The 18,502-nt window shown below is 34.8% G+C and overlaps 1 protein-coding gene across 39 annotated transcripts in view; it reads left to right on the top strand.

Annotated features, from left to right (window-relative positions):
- The window catches only part of LOC106871661 (serine/threonine-protein kinase mig-15-like), a 764,441-nt gene that overhangs the window by 137,102 nt on the left and 608,837 nt on the right, over positions 1–18,502 (top strand). For all 39 annotated transcript variants that reach the window (XM_089357111.1, XM_089357081.1, XM_089357079.1 and 36 more), the window contains exons 4-5: positions 2,242–2,286; positions 10,325–10,405. In XM_089357111.1, the coding sequence (XP_089213237.1) occupies positions 2,242–2,286; positions 10,325–10,405 (126 nt within the window). The remainder of the gene's footprint in view (positions 1–2,241; positions 2,287–10,324; positions 10,406–18,502) is intronic.

The raw sequence follows: 18,502 nt of genomic DNA, 5'->3' as shown, positions 1-18,502 counted from the left end.
CACAATCAAAGACATGAAAATTTCATTATTCATAAGATGATTGACTGATAAACTAAAGAATGATATGGAAGACATAAAACTTTAGAATATACTTATGTTATTTATGTTATTCATAAGACAATTAATGAATAGACATATGTTTAAATTAAGTACGGTGTATATCATCATCGTCTCCATCATCATTGTTTTTACGTCAACTTTTCCATGTTCGCATGGGTCGGATGGAAATTTGTTGTATCTTCTTTGGCCGGATGCCCTTCCTGTTGCCAAATCTCACCTGCTTCCAAGTAAGGTAATATTTCCCCATAACCAGAAATGTTTTCACAGAAGATTTGGAACAAAGGACACTGCTTGAATGACAGTTACATTTGTTTACAACTATCGTGCAATAGCAAGGCTAAGAAAGAAACAGACAGACAGACAGACACACACTCATACACACACATGACAAGCTTCTTTCAGTTTCTATCAACAAATACACTCAGAGTACTTTGGTTGGATCTGGGCTGTAGTAGAAGGTGCTTGCCTAAGGTGCCATGCAGTGGGATTGAACCCAGAACAATGTGATTGGGAACAAACCTCTTACCATACAGCAATGCCTGTGCCTGTGTGTGTGTGTGTGTATATATATATATATATATATATATATATATATATATATATATTTATGTATAATAATACAAATGATATATGAGCATATACATGTATACATACATATATGTACATGCCTACATCTACATGTATGTATAGATGCATATCCGGGTACAGGACGTCAAAAAATGTGGACTTTTTTTGTGGACAACAGAATGAACACATACTTGTCTAATATATAAAATAGAGATGTGTGTGTATTCGCTTTTCACGTAAAAATGGCTTCACCAATTACTTCCGTACTTGTGATGCATGAATAATTTGACCTTGAACATATAACAGAATCTTTATTTGATTTTCTTTATTAAAAATGAAAATAAAAAAATATTACTTTATATTTATGATTCACTTCTTTAAAAAGGTTTCTCAATGTCAACTTCCGGTATTGACAAAGTTCACAAATTTAAATATTTGGTACAACATATTTTTTAACGTGCTTTTATTTACACAGTTTTTTAATCCCGTGCTTATCTCAGTCATTGTTTGCAATGTTCTCTCTCTCTCTCTTTCTCTCTCTCTCTCTCTCTCTCTTTCTCCCTCCCTCCCCCTCCCCCCCCCTCCCTCCCCCCTCTCTCTCTCCCTCTCCCTCTCTCTCTGCTCTGCTCTGCTCTGCACTCGCACACTTTGTTAATCTTCGTAAATTTTTTTTTATTATTTTCTTTTTGCAGGGTGTGTTCAACTCTAAGTAATTGTATGTACATTTATGTATGTGTCTGTGTGGAGTGTTGTGTTGTCATGTATGCGTACATACATAAATACATATGCATAATCTTTTTTTGTATGTATGTGTGTGTGTTTGAGAGAGAGAGAGTGGTGTCTAAGTGGCACTCTCTCTCTCTCACACATTCATTTCATCTGATGTTTGATACTGTATGTATATGTATGTATGCGTGGTGTTCTACAATCGCCAGAAAAAAGCAGAGGAATATTCTTTCTTGATGCTCCTGGTGGCACTGGTAAAACATTTGTAACATTGCTTCTCTCCAAGGTAGGGTAACAAAAAAGAATTGCAGTTGCTGTACCATTGTCTGCCTTTGCTGCCACCATTCTCCCAGGAGGACAAACAACTCATTCTGCTTTTAAATTACCACTAAACCTGGTCACAAATGACAGACCAATTTGTAACATTAGCAAAGATTCAGCTTCACCAGAAGTGTTGTGCCAATGCCACCATATCATTTGGGATGAATGCACTCCCTTATATTTTGGTTCCAAAGCTATTACTGTTGAGAAAGAAGGTTACAACTAACTCATATTTCTTTACTGCATACCTAAAGACCAAGTTCCTCATATAATGATCATATTTTTAGTTGTCAACCAGCATTCCATTAAAGTGTATAGTCTTATCAGTATTTAAAATATACTTCAACGTATGGCAGTGCCCCAGCATGACCTCAGCTCTCAAGGTGAATCAAGTAAAAGAATAAAAGCATTTACATCGTTTTGTGGCACATAGCTCTCACTAAATATAATTAAACTACTTGAGAAAGTTGTGCAATTGTAGAAGTAGCCACAAACCATTTTCCAATTAAATCATATATTTATCTTGCAAATCTTCTGGAAATAACTTGTATTTTCTTTCTATTTCAGGATGAAGAAGATGAAATAAAATTAGAAATTAATGTTCTCAAAAAGGTAAGATTCTCAAGCGGAAAATTTCATTGTCTTTTGTTTATTTAGGGCAGTTCTCCATCTTACATACCTTCATGATATTAACTCAGTTATTTAAAACAACAGCAAGATTATTCACAAGATATTCTGATAATTTTAACTTTATTTCAATTTAATCTGTTCTTTTTTGTTTTATTGCCTTTTTAGTCAGGAAGGAAGGGTAATGCTTATAACTCTTTACAGAAAACTCCAAGATAATGGGAAATAGGGAAAAGGGTATTCTCAAATCAGACACCTGGCTATGAACTCCACTAAAGGCATCCAAGATGTCAGGCAGGTTTGTTAAATCAAGTAATGGATGAAATCTCTTATCCTGGCAGGATTTGATTTTGGAATACAAGGAGCTGAAACAAATGCTACAAGAACATCTAGTTTGATGTTCTTACATGTTCCACCAATCCATTGCCTTATATTAGAGCCTTTTTTTTTTTTTTTTTTTTTTTTTATCCCAACAGGACGAAAAGTTGGTGTACAGTATATGAACTCTACAAAGAATCAGAACAAATACCATGTGGTATTTTAGCCATTGCTCGAACAATTTTGCCAAACTGTTGTTTTAAGTCATAGGTTCTCAAAGTGGGAGCTACCCCTTCCCCCGTGGGCATTGAAATGATCCAGGTGGGCACTGGTGCCTAAGGGGGGGGGAGGTAGAGAAAAAGGAGGCGTTGGGAGGAAGGCAGTGGATTGGGGGATGCTATGAATTTGTAATATTATTATAGTACTGTATACAAATTATATAGTATTATGTTAAATATCAAATGATTCATAGTATATATAAATTAGTAAAATATAAAATATTTATTTATACATAAAAATAGGGGGGGGGGGCGCGTTGGGGGTATTATGTGGCCATGAGGGGGTGGGGCGAAAAGTTTGAGAACCTCTGTTTTAAGTGGTGTCATGTTTACTGCCAGCTCAGTCACATTGATATTGGTCAGGGGCAAGGTTTTAAGTCAATTACAGTTATGGCAATGGGAAGGGCATCCAGCTGTAGAAACCAAATAAGACTGGAACCTGGTGCAGCTCTCTGGCTTGCTGGTTCCAGTTGAACCGTCTAACTCATGCCAGCATGGAAAGCAGATGTTAAATGATGATGATGATGATGATGCAGACCCCATTATTCAACTGGTATTTATTTTATCGACCCCGTAAGGATAAAAGGCAGAGCTGATGTTGGCAGAATTTGAACTCAGAATGTAAAGACGGACAAAATGCTGCTAAGCATTTATATTGCCTTAATTACTACTTATTAATTTCTCGTTATTAGCCACTAATAAAGAGATGTTTGTCATGGCTCATGAAATATATTGCTTAAGTTTTATTGTCTTCTTATGAGGTTTTCATTAAAAAAAAACAACAACAAAATACCCCAGAAAGTTATGAATAACATGAAGAACAAAACCATTTATTCTGACCTCAGTAACAATAATGAAAGTGATAGCTTAATACAGGGATAATAACAATGAAAGTTCTTTGTTAAGAACACTGACAAGTCTTCCAGTCGTTCTTAATATGTTGGATTAACTGCTGCTAAGGTTTTATTGTAAAAGATATTTGACATTGATCAAATATTAGTTATTGCTTATAATGTCTAATATCTACTCATGAAAGGATTTACCAAAAGTTTTCTAGATATACTGTTGTTTTTCCATTGTGCAGCCTTTTTTTATGGTGCCGTTGGTTTTGTATGACTGAAATAATCCCAAATATGCGGATATATAAACAGCAATTTTTTTTGATAAATTTATTAATTTTGTTTCAGTTGCAGGTTTGTTCAGGGTATTGGGGTTAGACCAGTTGAGCTGATTTGGTTGGGCAAATCAGATACCTTTTAAGAGTTTAAGAATTTAAAGGGAAATAAAATTGAATTTGAAGCTCTTAACAATTCTGTTGTCCATACAGTATTTAGATTACTAGGAAGAGAGAGAGAGAGAGAGAGAGTGAGTGAGTATGTGTGGGGTTTGTGAATGCATGCTCATATGGTTTGTATATGTATGTAGTTTAGAATACATATTTTGTGTTGATGTATGTATTTCATATTTGCAATCCATGTCTGTGTGGTCATTTGCATCATTTATGAAAATATATATATATATATATATATATATATATATATATAAAGTGATATGTCACCAGGTTTAATATCATCAACAGGTCCCTTGGGTGCCTTTAATGGATTTCATTCCAGTTTGCAAACGTTTGGACCTACCCACTAGTTTGCAAAGAATCCATTAGTCGTATTCTTCCCAGCCGTGGGAAATTGAAAAAAAAAAGTTATGATCACTGTTTTATTCCCTATGGTTAAGCGATAAATAAAAAATGGCTTGAATGACCTCCGTTCATCCACGTCTTTTGCATATGTATTATGTGTTTGAGAGCAACGACACCTAGAGGTTGAGACACAATATAAAATAATCTAGTTAATTAGAATATTCTAAACTTTTAATTTTGGTAACTTTATTTTATTTTATTTCTTGTTACTCACCTTACTCAGCTAAAGTTCAAAGTTTTTTGTTAACATATATATGTATATATAGCCTCCAGTGGAGGCACAATGGCCCAGTGGTTAGGGCAGTGTACTCGCGGTCATAGGATCGCGGTTTCGATTCCCAGACTGGGCGTTGTGAGTGTTTATTGAGCGAAAACACCTAAAGCTCCACGAGGCTCTGGCAGGGGATGGTGGCGAACCCTACTGTACTCTTTCACCACAACTTTCTCTCACTCTTACTTCCTGTTTCTGTTGTACCTGTAATTCAAAGGGCCAGCCTTGTCACACTGTGTCACGCTGAATATCCCCGAGAACTACGTTAAGGGTACACGTGTCTGTGGAGTGCTCAGCCACTTGCACGTTAATTTCATGAGCAGGCTGTTCCGTTGATCGGATCAACTGGAACCCTCGACGTTGTAAGCGACGGAGTGCCAACAACAATATAGCCTTGATCTGCCAAAGTTATTAGCGATGTTATAAGATCTTGTGTAATACCTAAAACAGGGAATCAAAACTATTTTGTTAAGTATTTTACCCTAACTACATAATGGGGGCATGTGACTTAGTGGTTAGGGCTTTGGACTCATAATCATAAGATTGTAGTTTTGTTTTTGTTACTTGTAGTAACAAGCAGGTGTTGGTGTCATGGACATATTAGGCTAATGTTTTGCTCCTGCTGATTACTTTTGATTCCCAGGCAGCATTTATGCTTTTAGTGCTGTTAACACCACCGGACTGAATGGTATGGTCCAGGTGTCAAAAGTATAGTGATATTTGTTTGGCAGTTGATGATGGGAATACATATTTGTTATGCTTGTGAATTTTTGTATCATGGTTTTGTTATTCTGTGTTGTCCTTCATTCTAGTAAAGTGAAAAGTGTTTGTGGATTAATGGTTTGTGGAGATTACTTTGTCATTGGTTGTTTGTCTTCATAGATAATCTTATTAAGCTTAAATAACGTTTAGATATTGGTGTCTAGTTTTGGGAGGTTCTGTAGCGTATGTATATGTAGAGAGAGAGAGAGAACTGATGGGCATTTGCACATGCTAAGCTTGGTGACAGGCAGTGAGTTAAGGAATGTTGTATGTGCACACACACACACACAGTGAAAGAATCAGTGACAGAGAAGGAAGAGAGGGATTAAATGAAGTAGCTATGGAAGGAGTTTTATGATTGGGAAATTCAATTATTTTAAGGCAATAAATGTTTTTCCTTTTGAAAATTAGAATTCAGTTCATGATTTTGTATAAGCATGAAGAAATTTGATAAAATCTAAATTACAATTATTGTATGTCTCTTATATATCCTGATGTTCCCTATGGTGGCAAATGTACATTTTCAGAGTTACCTGTCATAAAGGCAGGTAACATTCTAGTTTCTTTTATCGTTTACTTGTTTTAGTCATTTGACAGTGGCCATGCTGGGGCACTGCCTTGAACGTTCTTTTAGTCTAACAAATTGACCACAAGACTTATTTTTTTTAAAGCCTGATACTTATTCTATTACTCCCTTTTGCCAAACCACTAAGTTATGGGAACATAAACAAACCAACACTGTCATCAAGTGGTGGTGGGGTACAAAGACACACACACACACACATGATAGGCTACTATCTACTAAATCCACTCAACGCTTTGGTTGGCCTGACACTATAGTAGAAGACACTTACCCAACGTGCCGTGCAGTGGGACTGAAATCAAAACCACTTGGTTGGGAAGCAACCTTCTTACCACACAGCCATGCCTGCAACTATGTATATATTCACTTATGAATTCTTTATGAATTTACCTGAGGATTACAGTAAAAGTACAAATGTTTGTGGAGTACTCAGTCGTAAGTAGGTAGGTAGTTCTGTTAATTGAACAATTAGCACACCCACCCATCTAAACCGGCAGGAGTGTTCATTGTTACCATATAAATTTATGCACACAAGGTCTAAGTAGATAAGATGTTGTTCTCATGTATCATGGATCATAGGTTTTTATCTTCTGCAGTCCACTTAAAATACGTGTGTAGTACACTTAAAGTATGTATGCTACTGTTCTTTGTATCCATCCGTGGGAAATTGGTAACAAACGTTCTGGGAATGATAGAATGTCGTTCAATGAATCTGTCTGTCTGTCTGTCTATTTGTCAGTCTATCTATCTCCCCCTCTTTCTCTCTCTTGAGAGAGACAGAGAGAGAGAGAGAGAGATAAAGAGAAAGAAAAAGAATCTAAAGAGAAAGAATGAGATCTATTACCTTGTTGTATTGTTCATGAGCCTGGGGGCGGTGAATATTGGTTTTCTTTATAAAATCATTTCTTTAAAATAGTAAATACATGCATATGTTCATCTCGGAAGTAGCCAGTTGTAATAATTTTTTTTTTTTTTTTTTTTTTTTTTTTTTTTGCATCTTCTATGATTTCTAAATTATGTTTCTGATTATTATTAAATTTACAGAGAAAGAGGTAAAAAAAAAAAAAAAAAAAGCGATGCTTTATATCTAAATTAGATGAAACGACAAACCATAATTAATAAATTAATGATGAATTACTGGCCTGCTTAGTGACTGGGCTTGTCTGGGCTAGTACATTTTTAATGTCAGGTCAACTGAGGCCACACTCTTAATTAATTGTATGATTAATGTCAAACTGGTCTACTCTTGGGTGTAACCTCTTGAGATCAAATTCTTTTTTCATTGAATAGGTAGCTAATTAGGAGACATTTGTTATTCACATTGATGTTGATGTTATTTTAAATCATCTTTATATTTAGTTTAACTGTCACCACAGCTTGGGGTGATTCTGAAAGTTTGAATATATTTTAAATGAATTACTACAATGAGTTTTCATTATGATTTTTGGTCTTTATGTAGTATCTGCTTTCAGTTTGGTTAAAACTAAAGCAAAATGTAGCATAGATTAATGCCTGTGATTGCGGTTGAACAAATATTTAAACCTGTCGTCCAACACTTCCCATTCAACAAAACCTGTATAATTTGTAAAGCTGTTTCAATAGAAATGCAAATGTGAATAAAATAATCATTGTAATTGAGTGTGGTTCATGAACCTTAGCAAATTTTAAAGACCTGTAACTAATTTCTGTTGCAGCTGAACAGAAAATGTTCAACATTATTGATTTTTCTTTTACTGACGTGGTGTAGTGGGTGATCTGCTGAGCAGTGAAGAGAGACGTTAGGGTTGGTGCATCGGAAGTGAGAGAGGAAGTGATATTGCATAATGAAGTAGGATTTTTGACGAAGGTTCTTACCTTCCGCTAACAAAACAACTTCTAAAAGGAAAACTATGCTAAAACTCCGACTGGAACTCACTGAGTAACCCTATACACTCACTAACCCAAATCTCCTGACCAGAAACCTAAAATACATGAGAACTTCTTATGCGCTCCTGTTTGTACTAACTGCTTGTCAGAGAAAGAAATTGTCCAAAAACCCTGCCACATTGTGTGATGTCCTTTCTTCCTCACTTCCATCACACCACCTCCAACATTGCCCTTCACAGCTGGTAAATCACCTACTATGCCACCACTAAGAATTAGACTAAGTAAAAATATGATTCTCTAAGGAATTGTCACTAAATCTAAATTAAAAAAAACGCTCGTGTTTGTTTGTGTGTTTGTGTGTTTGTTTGTTTGTATTGGGAGAGCATATCCCAAGGTCTTTTCGATTCTGTTTAGGTTGTTAACAAACTTTCAAAGCCCATTGTAAATAGTTCTGGCATGTCTACCAAATCCAAATAAATTACCCATTATGAAATCGAGCCAGTAAATTTTTTTTTAAGCCGGAAAGAGTAGCTTAAATATCTTGAAATAAGTAACCATGTTTCACATGTATTCTTCAGGTTTCTTGTTTGGTTCTCAATTATATATTCTGATTGCTGAAATATTCTAGAATTGGTATTAAAAAAAAAAACAGTTTTGAAAAATTACCACATTTTTTCAAACGCTTTCTCTTTGCAAGCAAGAGGCACATCCCTTTTCTCTTCATCTTTTTTTTGGACAAATTTCTTGGGCAAAGAGACACTTCTACCACATTTTTTTAAGTGATTGGATCTTATCCCTGTTCAGAACTCTTTTTTTTCTTTTTGTTTTTGGCAGTTAACACTTGCAAATTAACTTTTATACTTGGTAACTTACTTTTTATACTAATAAATAACAAATGTGCAAAAAAAGGTTTCTAGAACAATAATATTGATTTAGGCAGCAAATTTCTTAATTAATTGGGAGCAAATGATAAGAATCGGAAAAAGAGGAAATTGGGGTTCTGGCAAGATATCTATGGTGTACTGTTGTTGTCTTTTCAAAATTGAGTTAGGTATGCAATCCTGAAAAAACAAACAAACAAAAAAAACAAACAAACAAGCAAAAACAACTATCATTGGTTTGCTAAGTAATTATCTGACTTGATGAAGAATAAAAACTTTAATTTTGATGATTGATGTAAATTGAGCCATCTTAATAGTTATTGGTTGAGTATCCCAGATATTTTGATTTAATATTTGCTGTATATTTTTCTCCATAATCTTAAGTTTTTGTTGTATGATTCTTTTTTTTTAGAGTGTGCTTTTTTTATTTGTGATTTTTTTATTTGTGATTACTGCATAGTTTGTATCTGACCCCAATATTTTATTATTATTATTATTATTATTATTATTATTATTATTATTCTGTATATTTATAAATCAGATTTAAACAGTGATAAAGAGAAATTTATGTTGATTAATATAGTTATTTTCAAGCAAAATTAAATTGGTTTCAGCTGTTACTGAGAGTTACGGCTAACGCAGAATTTTGCTGCAGTTATTATGCTGGCTTTACTTTTAAGACGCATTGTTCTATTCACTTTGACTTATTTGGCTTCAATAAAAATGTTTTGTATTTAGTGATAAGAAATACATACATACATACATGTAAAACCAGTTGCTTCGTTTCCTTATAAATAGCGACATTTTTATAACCAAAAACCATTCTATGCTAGAAAAGATAATAAAAACCTTAATAAGAATAAGTCCTGGGGTAGACTTGTTTGACTAAAGGCAGTGCTCCAGCATGGCCACAGTCAAATGACTGAAACAAGTAAAAAAAATAAAAGAATAAATACATACAATTGTGTACACATGCATACATATGTGTTCATACATACACACAGATATGCATACACACATACATGCAGAGCCCATACAAACAAATGTGCACACATGCATACACATATGTATGTATACACACACATAAATGCACACACATACATATGTGTATGTGCATGCACACTGACACACATGCAACCCCCCCCCCCCCCCCCCCCGCAATTCCAATAACAGACAGAATCAATGACTATTGGAAAGGTTGCAAGTTGTAATGAAAATTTTAGTAAAAAATAACAAGTAAATGAGTGGAAATCAGACCAGCGAGTGTGTCAAATTAATAAGGCACTAAAAGAGAATGACTGTCCCCAGACACAATGAAAACCTTAATGTTATATAAAATAAATTCTCCATTTGGTTTTTCTTTGACAGTACTCACATCATCGGAACATTGCCACATATTATGGTGCTTTCATTAAGAAGAGTCCACCAGGAAAAGATGACCAACTATGGGTAAGTTTCAAATCAGTCTATTATAGAATCATGATCTATAGTTTTTTAAAGTTAAGTTGTACTTTTTTCCTCATGATTTTACTGGCATGTTATGTAGCATCACCTGTCTTTTGTTCAGATTTTTCATACCTGCATCCTCTACCGTTCTCTCAGTCTGTTTGCTCTTAACTGTCCATGAGATATTGATTAACATGTTACTTATGAGAAGAATAACTACGAACCTAATAAAGAATTTGTTACAGAGAATATGTGTGGTGTCATCTAATTAATTATAACAAAGGCTGTGTAATTCACCAGAAATATGGTAAAAAAGGGTTAAAGGAACAAGGAATTCTTTTGGCTGTTTGTTTTAAAGGATGAATATTAAGAGGGATTATATGTTACATTTCTGTTTACTGTGAATATTATAAAAGAGTGCAAGCTTTGCAGGTGACTCTTTTAATTTTAAGGAAAATATTGTTGGATTTAAATCTAAGTATGAACCTGCTTTGTATGTTGGAACTCTAAGAATAACACAAAATAAATGTATTTTGAGTTATATTCTAACAGTTTAAAGGGTCTATATATATATTTCTCTCATATTTCTTCATTTGTATTCTATTTGGATTTTTAAAGTTCAATTTGAGTTTTATCAGTGGATTTTAAATTTTAATACATTATGTTCAATAAAATGGTTATTTAAATATTTAAATATATATTTCTCTTTAGTTGGAACTGAGTTGAAGCTTTTAGCAATTTTAAGGTAAATGTTATTAAAAGAATATGTTCTTAAGATATAATTTTAAGAAGAGATATTAATATTGGTTCTTACATGATGAATAAAAGATGGCTTGCATTCATCATTTGAAAGCCAATATTCTTTTCTTAAAAGCAAATCCTCTTAATTTATTCGTTTAATAACATATATGTTCAAATTGCTTAAACGATTGAAACTTAAACTAAATCTTTAGAAGAAACATTATTTAAATAATATTTCTCTTCATTGAACAAATGTATTTAAAATTCAAAAATCCTCTCAAATAAATAATACATATTTAAAACTAAAATTCAATTTACAAATCCGAAATAAAACAGAAATACGGCATATAATTTAACCCTTTCGATACCAAACTGCCTGAAACTACTCATGGTTCTATGACAAAAACTTCCTGTTTTAAGGTGACCTAAAGTAAAACTTTACATCAAAATTTCAAGTTAATTTATGTTCCAAACTTTAGCTTCCATAAAAATAAAGTTATTGTGTAATATTCTTCATCATCATCATCGTTTAACATCCTTTTCCATGCTGGCATGGGTTGGATGGTTTGGCTGGGGACTGACAAGCCAGGAGGCCGCACTAGACTCCAATCTGATCTGGCAAGGTTTCTACAGCTGGATGCCCATCCTAACTCCAACAACTCCAAGAGTGTAGTGGGTGCTTTTTATGTGCCACCGGCACGGGAGCCAGTCAGGTGGAACTGACATTGGCCATGTTTGGATGGTGCTTTTTATGTGCTACTGGCACAGGAGCCAGTTGGGGTGGGGTGGGGGCTATTATTTTCAAAATTAATTGAAACAAAATCAGTATATTACAAAGAAAATATATGGTAAGAAAAGAGTTAAAGACTCTTTGAACTGTAAGAATATAATACAAACATTAATCTTTATGTTATTCTTGGAGTTTCAATGTACCCAAATATGTATACGTCTAGGATTAAGTCCAACAATTACGTTATTTTAACCCTTTAGCATTCAGATTCTTGTCAAATATATTGCTTATTTATTCACACTGTTTTGAATCCAAGATGGCTGTGATCCAAGATAGCTGTGATCCAAGATGGCTGTGGATCAAAAGAGGAGAGCCATGGAGTAGCTAGCTGGCCATCTGGATACAAGTTGGGGTCTGATCAGCCCCAGCTGGGTCACCTGGGGGAGGGTGTATGATGTTGAAGGACCCGAAACACCTGATGATACCAGGCACATCACTGAAGATGTGTCCAAATGCATCAGTCATTGATGTTATGCACACAACGAATTAATCATGTAGCTTTGAAATTTTGATGGCGTGGTTGTTAATTTTTAGAATGACATTGTAGGGTAGGTGTGAGATGCTGGATCTGGCTAGTTTGAATATAAAACGGGTGGAATATTTTGGCTGAATATGGCCAGTTTAAATGCTAAAGAGTCAAAATGACCACTGTAAAGTAGCACTTCTTTATCGTATTCACAATAAACATAAGCACCACAAATACTATCCTTCTTATGAAACCAATTGCTAATAGAATATTAAATATTACTAACCTAGATAACAAAAATGCATATTCTATAAATAACCCTCTCACTGCCTACATATATTTTTCCTTCTTATCACTCTCCCATAATGCAAAAACATATGACCAAAGCTTTCAGCTATCTATTGTTGACTTGAGTTCAGAAGAGCAAAACAATATAACTTTTATAGCAGTCAGCTGCTGTTTTTAGTGTGTGTGTATGTGTGTGTGTGTTTGTTTCTGTGTGTAAATAAATCTCTTGTTAAAGGATGTATCTTAAATGCCAATCCGGTTCTAAATAATAGCTCATAATATGTACATAGGACTGAAAAAAAAGAAAAAGGCTTTGGACAGAAAACGCATTGAAACCATGCATCTTCTGTAACCCAGGCAGTTGTGATGCCATTCTTAGATATACATATATATATATATATATATATATATATATATATATATATGTGTGTGTGTATATATATATGTATATATATATAATTGGCACACCATCCATTACGACAATGAGGGTTCCAGTTGATCTGGTCAACAAACAACCTGCTCATGAAATTAATGTGCAAGTGACTGAGTACTCCACAGACATGAATGTCCTTGACATACTTTACAGGGAGATTCAGCAAGACACAGTGTGACAAGGCTGGCCCTTTGAATTACAGGTACAACTTATTTTTGCTAGCTGAGTGGGCTGGAACAATGTGAATCAAAGTGTCTTGTTCAAGGGCTCACTGTGCCACTGGGAGTCAAACTTGCAACCTTATAATCGCGAGCTGAACACCCTAACTATTAAGCCACGTCCCTTCATCCAACCCATGCCAGCATGGAAAACGGACGTTAAAGGATGATGATAATATGATTAATTAGTTGTCCACAGATTCACACATAACATCTTTGTATTTCTGAGAGAATTAAAGGACTTTACCAAAGATTTTTAGAGGTTGACTCTTATATGACCCTATTACCCACCAACTGTCTCCCAAGATGTGTGTGCACACAGACAGACAGACAAGTGTTAAACTGAGTGGCTGTGTTCCCAGAAATAGCTTGTTGCAGAATATTTGCTGTAAAATGTATAGTTTTTTATGTTAATATATAAGATTAACTCAAAATATCTCAGAAATACAGCATAATTAAAAATCAAATACTCTAATGTAGGTATATTTAATTATTTCCAAAATGCTTAACTAAGAATGCTTTCGTTTTTATTTTGGGTTTAATGACTAAAGTTGCTTTCATTTATGCTATTAAAAACTGGCCAATGGTTTTCAGTGACTGATACTTAGAGTTAGAAGATAATTGAAGTTTTTATACTAAAATGTTCATTGGTTTGATCTCTATCTAAACACATTAATTCCATCCCATTGAATACAATTATTCTCCATCAACATGATTTGTGATTTTCTTAGACTAGCTATTAAAGTTAGTGAATTAAGAAACTTAATCTCTATGTGGAAGTAATACCAATTAGATATCTATTTTGTTTCTTATTAGTCTTAAGTATTTGAATGTATGTACTGTTTCGAGAACTTTGGCCCACTCTTAAAAGTTAAGAAGTGTTGCTAGCTGTCTAATCCAAAAGTTCAATGCTGTTTCCTGTTTGAGCAATTCTTGTCAAAACACGCTCACTACTTGTTCATTTTTCAATTAAGTTACTTCTCATAATTTTTTTTTTTTTCATTAAAATCTCCAGTTATCAATTCTATGTCAATTGATTACAACTATCAAGGTTGTCAAATGTTAAACTGAATTTCTTTTTCCTTTTTTTTTTTTTTAATTAATTCATTTTTCCTGCTGATATAACATATTTATCATTTCAACCACCATACAGATGTAACAGCATATGTATAGGTTGCTAGGTCTGCTTGAAATAGAAGCCAGCCGTACTTCAAATCATACTCTGCTGTCTTAGAAAAGGTCATGTTGAATAATTTAGTCCCTGGTCCACTTCACTATATACACCACCCTGTAACTTTTCCATTCTCTGTCACATTTTCACCATCTTTCTCCTCTCTCTCTCTCTCTCTCTCTCTCTCTGTCCCCATCTGAGGTAGCCATGTCTCTCTTTGAATGCGAGACACCCCTTTTTTTCCCCCCTCAATATTACTCACCCCAGGGTCTTGTCCTCACTGCTACCGGTGCTGCTTTAAAAAGCACTCAATACATTCTGTAAAGTGGTTGGCATTAGGAAGTACACCTGGTCATAGAAACCATATCAAAACAGTCTGCAGAGCTTTGTGCAGTCTCCTGACGTGCCAGTTCCTGTTAAACCATCGTATCTACTATTCTAGCATGGAAAACAGATGTCACATGATGATAATGATGATTTTCTTGCATATAGGCAAAAGACAGGATGGCCAAGGCTGGAAGGCCTTCAATCAGAAACCTGCTTGATCCAGGTTGATCTGGAGCTAAACAACAACAACATCAAAAACATGTTGGCACTCCGTCGCTTACGACGTCGAGGGTTCCAATTGATCCGATCAATGGAACAGTCTGCTCGTGAAATTAACGTGCAAGTGGCTGAGCACTCCACAGACACGTGTACCTTTAACATAGTTCTCGGGGGATATTCAGCGTGACACAGTGTGACAAGGCTGACCCTTTGAATTACAGGCACAACAGAGTGAGAGAAAGTTGTGGTGAAAGAGTACAGCAGGGTTCGCCACCGATCCCTGCCGGAGCCTCGTGGAGCTTTAGGTGTTTTCGCTCAATAAACACTCACAACGCCCAGTCTGGGAATCAAAACTGCGATCCTATGACCGTGAGTCCGCTGCCCTAACCACTGGGCCATTGTGCCTCCACTTATATCAACAACAACACATGCCATAAATGCCATGACTATTGTTCTGGTGTGGTCCTATAGAATTTACCTCTGCTTTTTCTTTCATTTTTCTCTGTTGTTATTCTTTCAATTATATCCAGCTGTGGTGGATATAATTATTTCAATGCAAATGCATGTCATTTTACATTTATCATATCAGATATACTGTTTTGATAAAAAATTCTATTTAAATTAGTTTCTGTTTGCTATTTAGCCTATATCTGCTTTTGGCAAACGGTGACCACCAATTTCACACAGTTAAAATTCTATTAATTATGGTAATGAAATAAGACAGCACTCATTGTGAAATTAGTTCTTCTGCTGACCTGGAAAGTTAGGTCAGTTTAGTTAATGATAAGGTGAAGTTTGAATTATTGCCAGTATAAATGCTAAAGTTTATTTGTAATAACAGGGAGGGTTCATACAAGGGCTTAGAGACTCATTACTTTGCAAACTCTCTGCAAGAAGCAGCTGGGAGAGATTTAATATTAGATTGGCATTGAAAATTAGGAAGTACCATTAATTACTCACTTCAGTTATTGGAAGAGAAAGCTGGAATTATCAAACAATAATAAGCGAGAAGGAAGTGGTATCAAGAGGTTTGTTTGGTTAGGATTCTTCTGCTATTTGATCCTTGAATTTGCTGTTGTGTAAAGTTGACTCAGTTTTGAAGTGTGTAGGAGTGTGCGCTTTGCGATGCGTTTGTGTGTGTGCCTATTCATCTGTGTGCATGTGCACGCATGCAGTTATTTGCTAATTTGCTGTTTCCTGAAAATGCTTATTGCTGCCGATTCAGCTCTGGAGGCTATTAAACTAAACCAGATTTTGGATTAACTGCATTGATTAGCCATATCCACTTTTAGAGATGTAGCTATTGTATTTAAAGTAGTAATGTTCTGTTAATGTTAGCATAAAGGAGGCTTCTCTATAAAGGCTTTTCCTTGACTTAGGAATTTGAGTGGCTGTTTAAAAGGCGCTGATTTCAATGTGAGCATTAAGTTGGTAATCTAAAATGTCTGGCAGTAACAAAAATAAACTTCATTTGAAGACTTATCAACTTTTCCACACAATAAATCTATTAATTTCTGGGCTTCACTGCTTTAATGCCTTCTAAACTAGGTTATACTGACATGCTTTCACCAAAGTGGGATTACTCAGTAACACACGCACACACACACACGCGCGCGGAGGTATAGTTGTATGATTAAAACGTTTGTTTCCCAACTACATAGTTTCAGCCTTAGTATGACTGTGTGGCACCTTGGCAAAGTGTCTTATTCTATGGCTCCAGGTTGATCAAGGTCCTGCAGGTGGATTTAGTAATACACACACACCTATATCATCACCATCGTCATCATCATCATTTAGTGTCCACTTTGCATGCTGGCATGGGTTAGATGGTTTGAGTGGAACTGGTAAACTGCAGAACCGCACCAGGTTCCAGCCTGATTTGGCATGGTTTCCATGGCTGGATGCCGTTCCTAATGCCAATACCCTTCCTAACACCATATATATATATATATATGTGTGTGTGTGTGTGTATGTGTATATATATATATATATATATGTGTGTGTGTGTGTGTGTACGTGTGTGCAATCTTTTATATCTCTGTGTCTTGACACTGTGCACAGGTTGTAAACAAGTAGCACCGTCATACAACTAGTGTCCCTTGTTTCCAATCTTCCATGGAAAGATGACTGAACATGAACATGGGGGAATTATTACTTTGCTTGGAGACAGGCGGTAGTCAGTGATAGGGTGGACATCCAGCAGTTGAATAACTGCCTTGATATATATATATATATATATATATATATATATATATATATATATATATATATATATATATATATATATATATATATATATATATATATATATATATATATATATATAATATATATATATATATATATATATATATATATAATATATATATATATATATATATATATATATATATATATATAATAATATATATATATATATATATATATATATATATATATATATATAGAGAGAGAGAGAGAGAAAACAAATCTGATATAAAATTATTTTCTAGTTAGTTTTGTGAATTTGTTGATTGTGTTGGTAGGAGCCCATTGCTGGCTGTAAAAGATATCAGTGGCTACTTACAGTGGTGAGTTATGCTATCTATTTACAGCTTGGCAGACTGAGCTGTTTGAAAGGTGTGTGTGTGTGTTGGTCACAGTTACAAGGAAATGGCTGTAACACTAGACAGTGGCCAAGTACAAATCCCCAATCGTCACTCACTGACACTCCAAAATCTGACTCAGAGGCCAGCATTCCTCCTTGTTAGTTACTTCTTTGACTGCCATGACCTCTGCTCTTCAAAACATGCCAACTTTACACTACACCCACATAAGTCTAACACAATATATCTACTTTTTTTCTTCACCCCCCACCAACTTAAATGTTTTGCTTGACCTGCAGATCCTCCACTAATCTTTTATCTGTCTAATCCCTCTTCTTCACAGCTACATCCCATGGATCCTTACTTCCTTTCTTCTAATTAGCATTTCCTCCTTTCTCTGTCCCCCCTCCTCCTTTTACTTCTCTCCCCATTAACATTTCTCCTTTAACCCTTTAGAGTTCAGATTATTCTATCAAACATAATATGCTTTTTGATTCACATTGATTTGAATTAATCATGCATTATCTCATATCTTCAAGATCTTGATGGTGTAATTACTTAATGTAGAATAACATTGTAGGGTAGGTGTGAGAGCCTGGATCTGGTCAGTTTGAACATAAAACAGATGAAATATTTTGGCCGGATATGGCCGGTTTAAATACTAAAGGGTTAACTGCTAACTTACAACAGTTTAATTTAAACATTCTATTATTCATATCACCTACAAGTCTATGTGTACCTAGAGAGAGAGAGAGAGAGAGAGAGAAAGAAAAGATAGGAAAAAGGCTATGGGCATTGCACCACTTTTTCTCAATTCATAACCTAATCAATAAAAAATATCAAATCATTGTTCTAGAATTTC

Source organism: Octopus bimaculoides, chromosome 9 (assembly GCF_046866305.1).
Source record: "Octopus bimaculoides isolate indiv1 chromosome 9, ASM4686630v1, whole genome shotgun sequence".
Lineage (NCBI taxonomy): Eukaryota > Metazoa > Mollusca > Cephalopoda > Octopoda > Octopodidae > Octopus > Octopus bimaculoides.
This window is presented reverse-complemented; position numbering and strand designations above follow the sequence as displayed.